This window comes from Alexandromys fortis, unplaced genomic scaffold, assembly GCF_014885135.2.
Source record: "Alexandromys fortis isolate MF-2015 unplaced genomic scaffold, M_Fortis_MF-2015_v1.1 scaffold_296, whole genome shotgun sequence".
Taxonomy (NCBI): Eukaryota; Metazoa; Chordata; class Mammalia; order Rodentia; family Cricetidae; genus Alexandromys; species Alexandromys fortis.
Genome location: NW_026068172.1, coordinates 580,817 through 591,612, shown reverse-complemented (window position 1 = coordinate 591,612; position 10,796 = coordinate 580,817). Strand labels below are relative to the sequence as shown.

At 47.3% G+C, this 10,796-nt stretch overlaps 1 protein-coding gene across 13 annotated transcripts in view; it reads right to left on the bottom strand.

The window, feature by feature from the left end:
* Eps15l1 (epidermal growth factor receptor pathway substrate 15 like 1) overlaps window positions 1-10,796 on the bottom strand; it is an 81,833-nt gene that overhangs the window by 53,346 nt on the left and 17,691 nt on the right. For 12 of the 13 annotated variants that reach the window (XM_050128406.1, XM_050128413.1, XM_050128410.1 and 9 more), the window contains 6 exons: window positions 10,496-10,537; window positions 9,947-10,036; window positions 9,186-9,233; window positions 5,671-5,766; window positions 4,832-4,894; window positions 1,455-1,580 (listed from right to left, as the gene is read on the bottom strand). In XM_050128406.1, the coding sequence (XP_049984363.1) occupies window positions 1,455-1,580; window positions 4,832-4,894; window positions 5,671-5,766; window positions 9,186-9,233; window positions 9,947-10,036; window positions 10,496-10,537 (465 nt within the window). Of the gene's footprint in view, window positions 1-1,454; window positions 1,581-4,831; window positions 4,895-5,670; window positions 5,767-9,185; window positions 9,234-9,946; window positions 10,037-10,495; window positions 10,538-10,796 lie in introns of those variants that run through there. The other variant, XM_050128412.1, reaches the window with a different exon arrangement.

Below are 10,796 nucleotides of genomic sequence, written 5' to 3'. Positions count from 1 at the left end.
GAGGCTAGAATCTTCCCGGTAAGCGCACCTTGGGGTGCTTACACACATCATTAGAAATGGGCTAGTCCAGGTGCGAGAATTAGCCTGTAAGGGCTAGAGTTCATGGGCCAAGCAGTGTTTAACTGAATACAGTTTGTGTGTTGTTATTTCGGGCATGAGCTAGCCAAGCGGCCGGGGTGTTGGGGACGCAGCCCCACCGCTCTTATTTCAACAGATGATAGATAGATAGATAGATAGATAGATAGATAGATAGATAGATAGATGAAAAGATAGACAGATAAATGATAGATAGACAGACAGAAAGATAGATGATAGATAGATAGATGATAGGTAGATAGATAGATAGATAGATAGATAGATAGATAGATAGATAATAGATAGATAGATGGATGATAGATAGATAGATAGATAGATAGATAGATAGGTAGATAGATGATAGATAGATAGATGAAATGCACTATGGAGGTGGATTGGGAATTTAAGGTTATCCCCAGTCAAGATGGGGTATGATAAAACCAAAAAAGGAGTATCTAAGGCTATTTCTAAACCCGCAACAGAGCTGAAAATGCTTAAACCTCAAAACTAACAGGCAGGAAAAAGCATCTGCTTAAAAAACAGAAGACAAAGGCCAATGAAATGGCTCAGCAGGTAAAGGTGCTGCCGCAAAGCCTAACAAGCTCAGTTTGATTCCCTAGGTCCTCTGATCTTCACAGATACACAGCGGTGTGCACACATACTGTGTGTGCACACATACTATCATGCACACACTTAATTTTTAAATATAGATAGCATGGTGGCACACGCTTTTAATCCAGCACTTGGGAGGCAGAGGCAAACAGATTTCTGTGAATTCAAGGCCAATATTGTCTATATAATAAGTTTCAAGTCAACCAGGGAAACACAATGAAATCTCAAAATAAAAAAAAAATGTCACTTGTTCTTCAAAGCTAGGTGTGGTAGCATGCACTTGTAACCCCAGTACTGGGGAAACAGAGACAATGAAGCCTGGACTCTTGGCCAGCCAGCTACTTAGTACATTCCAGGCCCAGGGAGAGACCCTGTCTAAAAAACAGTAGCCAGCAGTTGAAGAGTGCACCCACGGTTGTCTTCTGAAGTCCTCATGTACATCTACTCCTGTGCAGACACCTTCTTAAAAAGAAATGGAAAGAAACAAATACCCAAAAGAAAGGGGTTCAGTGCTGGGCAGGCTTGGAGCCGGCTCTGCTCTCACAGGTACATCTAGCCATCTCCCTTCTGCCCCTGCCTCTTGTCATAAGAAGATGGATGCCAGTATCTTCCCAGCAGCAGAAGAGCAGTCCTGATCCTCCAACTACAGAAGAGCCAGACACATAGGGCGCACCTGGTGGCACAGTGCACGGTGGGAGGAAAAGGTGACTGTTAGCGGACAGACACACCACAGTACAGGACGGGACGGGACAGCACCCAGGCCTTACCCTGCCCAGCACATCCAGAGGGAGTTTCGAGTTCATAAGGACTGGCTTGACCTTGTCTCCGGAGAGTAAACCATTGACTGGTAGAAGGCTTTCAAAGATGCCATCAAACTTTGCCTTCTCCTCCACCTACCAGGAAAGAAGGAGCTAGAATGAGTACAGAGTACACAGTTTGATTTCAAATCCAGGCTTGTCTATACAGAGCTCAGCTGTTCTAGGGTGAGCAAGCTGGGGATGGAGAATTTATGGCCTGGGGGGGGGGGGGATAGCTCCCTGGCACTGTGGCCTGGGGGCCATGGTGAGCAGAAGAGAAGCTGGTCCATATCTTGCTCTGCCTCATGGCAAAAGGGACCTAGCCAAATAGGGCGATGCTTTTGCAGGCTCAAGGAACCTCATTAGATGTCTAGTTTGGTAGCAAACACGGTCCAAATCAACCTCTAGTGGGGCCAATGGCTCATACTTCTCATTCCAACACTCAAGATGGAGCTAGGAAGATGAAGGGCTTCAGGCTAGCCTGTGCTACATGGGGAGACCCTGTCTTCAATTTAAAGAGCAGAAGTCTTGCTTCTCAAAGTTCAAGCATAAGCTGTGATGGGGCTCAGCACAGTGAAGCCTTAAATTCTAATCTCATCACTAAGAAAGAAGTTTTAAAAAGTGTGCTGTGAGCCGGGCGGTGGTGGCGCACATCTTTAATCCCAGCACTCGGGAGGCAGAGGCAGGCGGATCTCTGTGAGTTCGAGACCAGCCTGGTCTACAGAGCTAGTTCCAGGACAGGCTCCAAAGCCACAGAGAAACCCCGTCTCGAAAAACCAAAAAAAAAAAAAAAAAAAAAAAAAAAAAAAAAGTGTGCTGTGGTTCAGTGAAGCATACACAAAAATCCCTGGGCTCCATCCCCAGCACTGCATAAACCACAGGGCCCATCTGCAATCCCAGGACTGAGGAGGTGGAGGTGGGGGCCCAAGGTCATTCCTGGCTATATAGAGATTTGAAGTCAGACTGGGCTACAGGAGATCCTGTGTCAGAGAAACAAACTAAACAGGGCTAAGGGCATAGTTTGGTGGCAAAGCCCTTCCTGAGAATCTCAAGGTCTGTCCAAGCATAGGCAGAGGAGGATATCAGAGGCCAGTCACCCAGCCAGCTGTGGAGAAGTAAGAGTGAAAGTAAGATATACAGAAGTAAGAAAAGGAAAAGCCCAGAAACAATAGGTAGTTGGGATAATTCAAGTTAGAAAAGCAAAGGCCAGGCGTTTATAATTAAGGATAAGCCTCCACGTGATTTGACAGTTGAGTGGCAGGCCCCACAAAAAAAAGCCAAAAGAGTAAAAAAACAACATTTTAGTGTTCCAACATGGGGCTAGAGTAAAAGAAAACCCAACAACAGGTCACTCTCTCACTTTTTCCTTTTTGTCTTTTAAGACAGGATTTTTCTGTGTAGTCCTGACTGTCCTGGAACTTGCTCTGTAGACCAAGCTGGCCTTGAATTTACAGAATGTACAGAAACCTGCTGGGATTAAAGGTGTGTGCCACCACTGCCCGGTCCAGCTTTCTGATTTTTTTTTTTACTTGCCCTGAGATAGTCATAGGTTCCTTCCTCTTCTCTTAGCAAGGCAAAAGTGATTCAAACTATTGTTTAATGAAAGAGCAGGACAAGTCCAGAAGAGGGGCAAGAAGCGCATTTGTGTTCCTGCCTCTGCCTCCTGAGTGCTAGGACTAAAGGTGTGCACCTCCGCAGCCTGACTATTGGTAGTAGTCACTCTCATTCAGATCTAACAAAAAAAAAGAAGCAAGCTGAGCAAGGAAAATCACAAGAGGTCCAGTTCAAGGAGAAAAAGGGCATTAGAAAGTGTAATGGAGTTAGTACAGTGCTCAGTGAAATAAAGGGAGAGGTGACTTCAAGCAGCTAAACTTCCAACTTGTGAAAAGAAATTAAAGATAAGTTTAGGACCAGGCATGGTGGCACACATCTTTAATTCTAGCACTGAGAAGCAGAGGCAGGCGGATCTCTGAGTTTGAGGCCAGCATGGTCTACAGAGTGAGTTCCAGGACAGCCAGGACTACACAGAGAAACCCTGTAAGGACAGACAGACAGACAGACAGACAAAGAGGTTGTCATGAGTCTCAGAAGAGACTTTGGACTTTCAAACAGTGTGAAGACTGTGACAGACTGGAGACTTTTGAAATTGGACTGAATGTATTATAGCTACAAAGCCTATGGGGGCCAGGATGTAGAAATGTGGTGGTTTAAATGAGAATGGACCCCCCCCCCAAAGGCTTATAGATTTGAATGCTTGGTCACCAAGAAGTGGAACTATTAGGAGTTGTGGCCTTGTTGAGGTAGGTGTGGCCTTGTTGGAGGAAGTGTCACTGTGGGTGGGCTTTGAGGGTTCAAAAGCCCAAGTCAGGTCCAGTGGCTCTTCCTCCCCTGTTGCCTGTGGATACAGATATAGAACTCTCAGCTCCTCCCCAGCACCACGTCTGTCTACATGCCACCAGGTTTCCTGTCACGCTGATAGACTAAACCTCTGAAACTATAAGCAATCCCCACTGAAATGCTCTCCTTTCTAAGAGCTGTAGTGGCCACGGTGTCTCCTCACTGAAATAGACACTAAGACAGCCACCATGCTTGTTTGTCCTTCCAAGGGGCAGGACCACATTGTCCTTCTAGGTGGAAAAGGAACACCTTAAGAGCCGGGTGAGTTTTTTGCAGAGCAGTAGGCATCTCAGAGAGGGAAGATGGGTCACGGCAGAGCTGGACGGCTGTATAGCAGTGTGTCTCTTCTCTATCTTGAAAAACCAATACAAGCAACACAGCCCCAGATGCAGCCTGAGAGCACAGAAATTAACTATAACCTCAGATCCTCAGCTCCTTTGCTCCTACACAGCTGCCAGCTACACTGAAAGAATGTGAAACTTAATTTTTCAAGCCGAGAGTGCCTGCCCTCCCCATCCTAGGGAGGCAGAGGCAGAGGATCAGAAGATGGGAGCTGCTTTAGCTACAGGTTGAGCTTGATGTCAGACTGGATGACATGAGACCCTTTCTCAATAAGCAAAAAACAAAATAAACAAGGGCTGGAGAGATAACTCAGAGGTTAAGAGTAGCCAAGTGCAGCTTCCAATGCCCAAGTTAGGTGGCTCACAATAGCTGGTAATTCCAGCTCCAGGCCGCCCCCCACTCCCCCAACCCTGTTGTCTTTGGTCTTCAAGGGCAACATACCCACCACAAACATACAAACAATTAAAAATAAAATCTTAAAAACAAAAATCCAAGCACAGATATGATCCTCCGATTCTATGAAGACACAGAGATGGCAAAGGTGCTTCTGAATGTTCCAAACAAAACACACGGCGCGCATCAACTATGGCACTGTCCCCCTCACTTACGCGCACAGCCCAGTGGGTCTCTGTAGACGGTTGTGTGGCCATCAATGGGCTGCTAGTGTCATGCTGAGGAAAAAAAGGACAGGATCACATATGCAAACACAACCAAAAGGATCTCATTCCAAAGTGGGAAGGTCACAAACAGGGAATGACGTATGACTCCACAGCTCCCCTCCCAGGTGTAAACCCACAGGTGCACACGCAAATCCATTCACGGCTGTGCTGCTCCCAACAGCCAAAGGTGGAGGCAACATCACAGAGCTCAGCAAACGGACAGGGACAGAACAGCCACAGTCACAACAGTACAGTGTCCTGATCTGGGCAGACTAAGTGAAAGATGTACACACAAGGCCATACTCTGTGTGACTCCACTGAGAGCAGCATCAGAAAAGAGCCTACACAGAAAGAAGATGGGTGGCTACCAAGGATGGGGAGATGGGGAGACCAAGAATAAGACATGGCCCAAAGTCTTCCTTTTGGGAGGTGAGAATTGGAACTCAGGCTAACGGCTGCACGACACTGTAATATGTTAAGGGCTACCCAACTATGCATTTTATTTATTTTGTTTTATTTTCAAGACAGGGTTTTTCTGTATAGCCCTGGCTGTCTGGAACTAGCTCTGTAGAGCAGGCAGGCCTAGGGCCTAAAACTCAGAAATCCACCTGCCTCTGCCTTCCGAATGTTGGAATTAAAGGCGTGCTACCATGCTAGCTGAACTGCGCATGTAAAACATGGGGAATTTTATGATATACGCATCTCACAGGAAAGACAAGAAGAGAAAACATCACTCACACAGATATGCACACACGGTACCAAGAGAGTATGATGGCTTGCACACTCACAAATTTCGGTGGTGGCATGGTGAGGCTCAGATTGCTCAAGGTGACTTCATGGCCACTCTGTGCACAGGCCACCAATCTCAGTGCAACATAGAAACCCTGTGGACCCAAAAAGAGGAGGCATGAACAGCATAAGGCAGGACAGAACAGCTCTCATTTCCACTGTGATGACCACAGACACCATAGCAGGCATACCATAGGTGAGTACTGAGCATTGAAACATTTCAAGCAAAGGGATTTTCTCAAAGGCAATGCTCCTAGGTCACAATGCTGGAGTGGTCCACAAGCTCACAATGACTGACAGCTCAAATATACACAGCCCGCTTTGTTTCTGTTTTTGTAGAGCAAGCATAGGACCTGAAGCCTCAGGAATACCATGCCAGAACTTTTCTCCTAAACCGGGCCTCAGCCCAGGTACTGGATTTAAATTTTTTGCTTAAAGAAACTATTAGTAGCCACCCGGCTACTTTAATTCCAGCACTCAGGAGGCAGAGGCAGGCAGATGGATCTATGTGAGTTCAAGGCCAGCCTAGTCTACAAGAGCTAGTTCCAGGACAGGCTCCATTGCTACATAGAAACCCTGTCTCAAAAAATGAAAGAAAGGAAAGGGGAAAGGAAAGGGGAAGGGAAAGTAAAGGAAAGGAAAGGAAAGGAAAGGAAAGGAAAGGAAAGGAAAGGAAAGGAAAGGAAAGGAAAGGAAAGGAAAGGAAAGGAAAGGAAAGGAAAGGAAAGGAAAGGAAAGGAAAGGAAAGGAAAGGAAAGGAAAGGAAAGGAAAGAAACTATTAGTATTTATTTGGGAAGAGGGGTCATGTGCATCCTGAGGGAATTCAGCTCTCTTCTTCCACCATGTGAGTCTAGGGATTAGGAACTGAACACGGGTCATCAGGCTTGGCAGCACCTTCACCAGAGGGACTATCTCACTGACCTCCTTTTTCTTTCTTTTTCTTTTGTTGGTTTTTCAAGACAGGGTTTCTTTGTGTAGCTTTGGCACCTGTCCTGGAACTTGCTCTGTAGAACAGGCTGGCCTCAAACTCAAAGATCTGCCTGCTTCTGCTTCCCAAGTGCTAGGATTAAAGGTGTGTGCCACCCTCAGAGCCCAGAGGTACAGGCAGTTGTAAGCAGTCCTGCCCTGGGGTACTGGGGCCTGAACTCAATTCTCTGCAAGAACAGTAAGCATTCCTCTGGCTTCCTTTTTAGAAACAGGTTCTTTAACTACGCAGTTGAGTCTAAAGGGGAACTCTCAATTCTTCTGCCTCAGCCTCCTGAGTGCCAGCAGGACCTGTGTTCTGTGATGAGTTGTCAACTAGCAGAAAATAAAGTCAGCTGAAAAAGAACCTTGATCAAGGAACTGCCTCCATCAGACTGGCCTGTGGACCTGTCTGTGGAGCACCTTCCTAATTAATGATTCACACAGACAGTGCCACCCCTGGGCTGGCAGTCCTAAATTCTGTAAGAAAGCAGGCTGGGCAAGCCATATGGAGCAAGCCAGGGAAGCAAGCCAGGAAGCACTGATCCTCCATGGCCTCTGCTCCAGTTCCTGCCCGGAGTTCTTGGTTTTCCTCAATGATGGACTGTAATCTGTAAATCAAGTAACCCTTCCTCTCCAGGTGCTTGTGGTTTTATCAGTGACACAGGTGTGCACCCTACAGCAGAGCTTCTCTCCTGGCGTAAGAACATGGGGAGAGAGCTACGCCTTTCATAGAGATGTTCACAGGAGCTGTGGAGAATCACATGAAAACAGGGCAGGATGATGGTCAGAGGGATCAAATCAGGTCCCTCAGCACCTTCACTAAGCGGCCGAGCAACCCAATCACAAGGGCGGGAAGTGCTGGTGGTCAGTGGCCAGCAGACGAACAGGCTGAGGCCTTAGGACACAGAGCAGTTCAGATGGTACCTTGGGGGAAGAGCTGGGGAACTCACTTGCACCCAGGCCCTGTGAGCACAGCACAGTAAAGCCTTGTGTAAGGCTCCCACAGCCAGAACTTCAGAACAAACACAATTCCACTCAGAATACTCCTGAAGAGCAGATCCCAGGGCTCCAAGGGGAGGCTTGAGAGTCAGGCTGATCTGTACACACTGCCATGGTACACCCGGCCTGGCTGCAAGCCCTGGTTAGTGCTGTAACCACAGCAGTGACACAGCATTGGAATTGTGTGACCAGGCATCCCTGGGAAGAGCTGGCTACAAACATGGGCTAGAAAGGGTGTGTAGGAACCCACTCAACTACACTTGGTCTCTTTAGAGAATTCTAAAATTACTTTGAAAAACAACAGTCTTGGCCGGGCAGTGGTGGCCCACGCCTTTAATCTCAGCACTCGGGAGGCAGAGGCAGGAGGATCTCTGTGAGTTCAAGGCCAGCCTAGTTCCAGGACAGGAACCAAAAGCTACTGAGAAACCCTGTCTCCAAAAAAAAAAAAAAAGTCTTTTAGGCTGAAGACATAGCTCTGTGGTTAAGAGCACATGCTTCTCCCGCAGAGTTCAGTTCCCAGCACCCCAATCAGGCAGCTCCCAACTGCCGATCACCTCACCTCCAGGGGATCTAGCACCTCCTTCTGACCTCCATGGTCTGGACACATACACACACAATTTTTTTTTTCTAGTCTCTCCTCCACTCCTGTGGGGTTTTTTGTTTGGTTGGTTTTTTTAAGAGACAAAGTCTCACTGTGTAGTCCTGGGTGGCCTGGCACTCCATATGTAGACTAGGCTGGCCACACACTCATAGAGATCTATCCATCTGCCTTTGCTGCCTGAGTGTTGGGATTAAAGGTGTGCACTACCATACACAGTACAATTTATTTTAATTGCCTTAAATCTTTAAAGTGCTTTAATTACTGGTAAATTCATCACGATGTTTAGGTTTGTTTTGTTTAAAGGTGTATATGTATGTATACATGTATGTAAGGGTGGGTGCTCTGAGAGGCCAGAAGAAGGCATCAGATCCCTCAGAGCTGGAGTTAGAGGTGGCTGTAAGCTGACAAATGTAGGTGCTGGTACCTGAACTTGGTTACAGCTGAGTCCTCTCTCCAGCCCCCTTGCTGTTTAGTGACACAATGGGAACTACCTCAGAAGAAGTCTCAGTGAGGAGCTGCTTCAATTAGGTGGGCTTGTGAGAGGTTCCTGGGATGTGTGGGTACAACACCCCTGGGCTAGGCCCTGGGCTGAATGAACACAAGAGAGCATTCAGGTCCCTGTGCTTCTGACTGGATGTGACCAGCTACTTCAGGTTCCAGCTTGACTTGTCCCAAGTGGCTGTGCCTGGAGCTGTGAGCCACAGGTGCCCTTTCACCAGAGCTGCTTCTGTCAGGGCAATTTTATGACACCAGCAGGTAAAGAGGCTGAGACAGTCCCAAGACAGTCAAAGGCATGTCACCGAGTCAGGGGCTGGATACTTACAGACCTGTACTCCAAAGTGAGAATTCCTCACTTGAGCCTGGCAGCTGTGTGTGGATGATAGCAGACAGTGGAAGAAATGTACAAGTTGCCCAGCCCCTCCCCTGTTCTGTGTATGTGTATATACCTGTTTATCCAAGAACCCTTTACCTTCAGGGTCCGCCAAGTCCCATATCTGTGGAGACATAAAAATGCCTGTAAGTATGACTATCATCACAAGTCACATTAACTGCTTCTCTGCCATGGGCGCTGGGACCAATAACTCTGCCAGGCACACAGCCATTTGGTGGCAGGGCCCAAAGAACCCCAGATGCCCACTTAGCTCCCTATTCAGTCATTACATGGCAATGCAAACCCACAGCTATCAAGACACCAGAAGCACTCTACCTTGACGGGGACCACCATCTGAGACTGACCTCAAACTCCAGAGATCCATAGCCCTCTGCCTCTAGAGAGCTGGGATTACGGGAGCTCTCTGCCATGCTTAGCACTGTTGCTTTGATTTATTTTTTCAAAACAGGTTATACTATGTAGCCCAGGCTGGCTGGGAACTCATGATCCTTCTGCCTTAGCCTCTCAAATGCAGGGATGGGATTGAAAGGTTAGTTCTTTTTTTTTTTTTTTTTTTTTCCGAGACAGGGTTTCTCTGTGGTTTTGGAGCCTGTCCTAGAACTAGCTCTTGTAGACCAGGCTGGTCTCGAACTCACAGAGAACCACCTGCCTCTGCCTCCCGAGTGCTGAGATTAAAGGCGTGCGCCACCACCGCCCAGCTGAAAGGTTAGTTCTAAAGGCCTTTAGCTCCACAGCTACAGCCAAGAAGCTCTGAGTGTCCTGGCCCTACCCAGTGAGGGTCTGCATAGCTAGGAGGCTATGCTTCATCTTCCCTACCTTCCCCAGGATGATGTCAGAGAGCCCTGACTTCTTCAGAAACAGCGCAGCCTCGCTGGCCCCAACTCTCCCTGTGTAGGCAGGGTCCACCTGAAAAAGGACAGCAAGAGTCGACACAACCACTTACAGATGCAGAGGTAGCTAAGCTATCTCCATGTGTGTTCACAGGAGTCAACACAACCACTTACTGATGCTGTCTCCATATGTGCTCACAAAAAGTTGCTTTAAGTGTGTTCCCAACTTCAACAACAAAGATGGGTGCCTCTGGGTTCCATCTCCAGTACTAGCACACACATGCACACATGATTACATACATAATATATAAAAAGGCACTGGTGGACTGGAGAGATGGTCAGTGGACAAAGGTTCCTGCTACCAAGTCTGACAGCCTGAATTTGATCTCTGGGACCCACGTGGCAAAAGGAGAGAACTGATCCCAAGAATTGTTCCTTGACTGCTACAGGCACACGATGGCACAAGTGAACACATTCACACCTACACAGTAAAATAAATTAAAATGTAAAACAAGAAGATAACAATTAGACATACCTGCTTGTAGTAAGATTCATATAATGGATTTCCACTGGGAATCTGAACAGAACAGAAAAGTCAGAAAGTGGTCACAAGTGGACATATGGCCTGACAGCACAAAAGTACCCTCCTGTTTTGGGCTTTTTCCTCTTCAGGTGTTGTCCAAGCTGGCCTTTGGTTGTTTTGTTTCATTTGTGTTGGAACAAGACACTGCTAGATAGCCATGGTTGGCCTTAAAACTCCTAGTGATCCCCTTGACTCTGGCTCTTGAGTGCTGATATTAGAGGCAGAAACTCACACCCAGTCCCAAGCTCCTCTT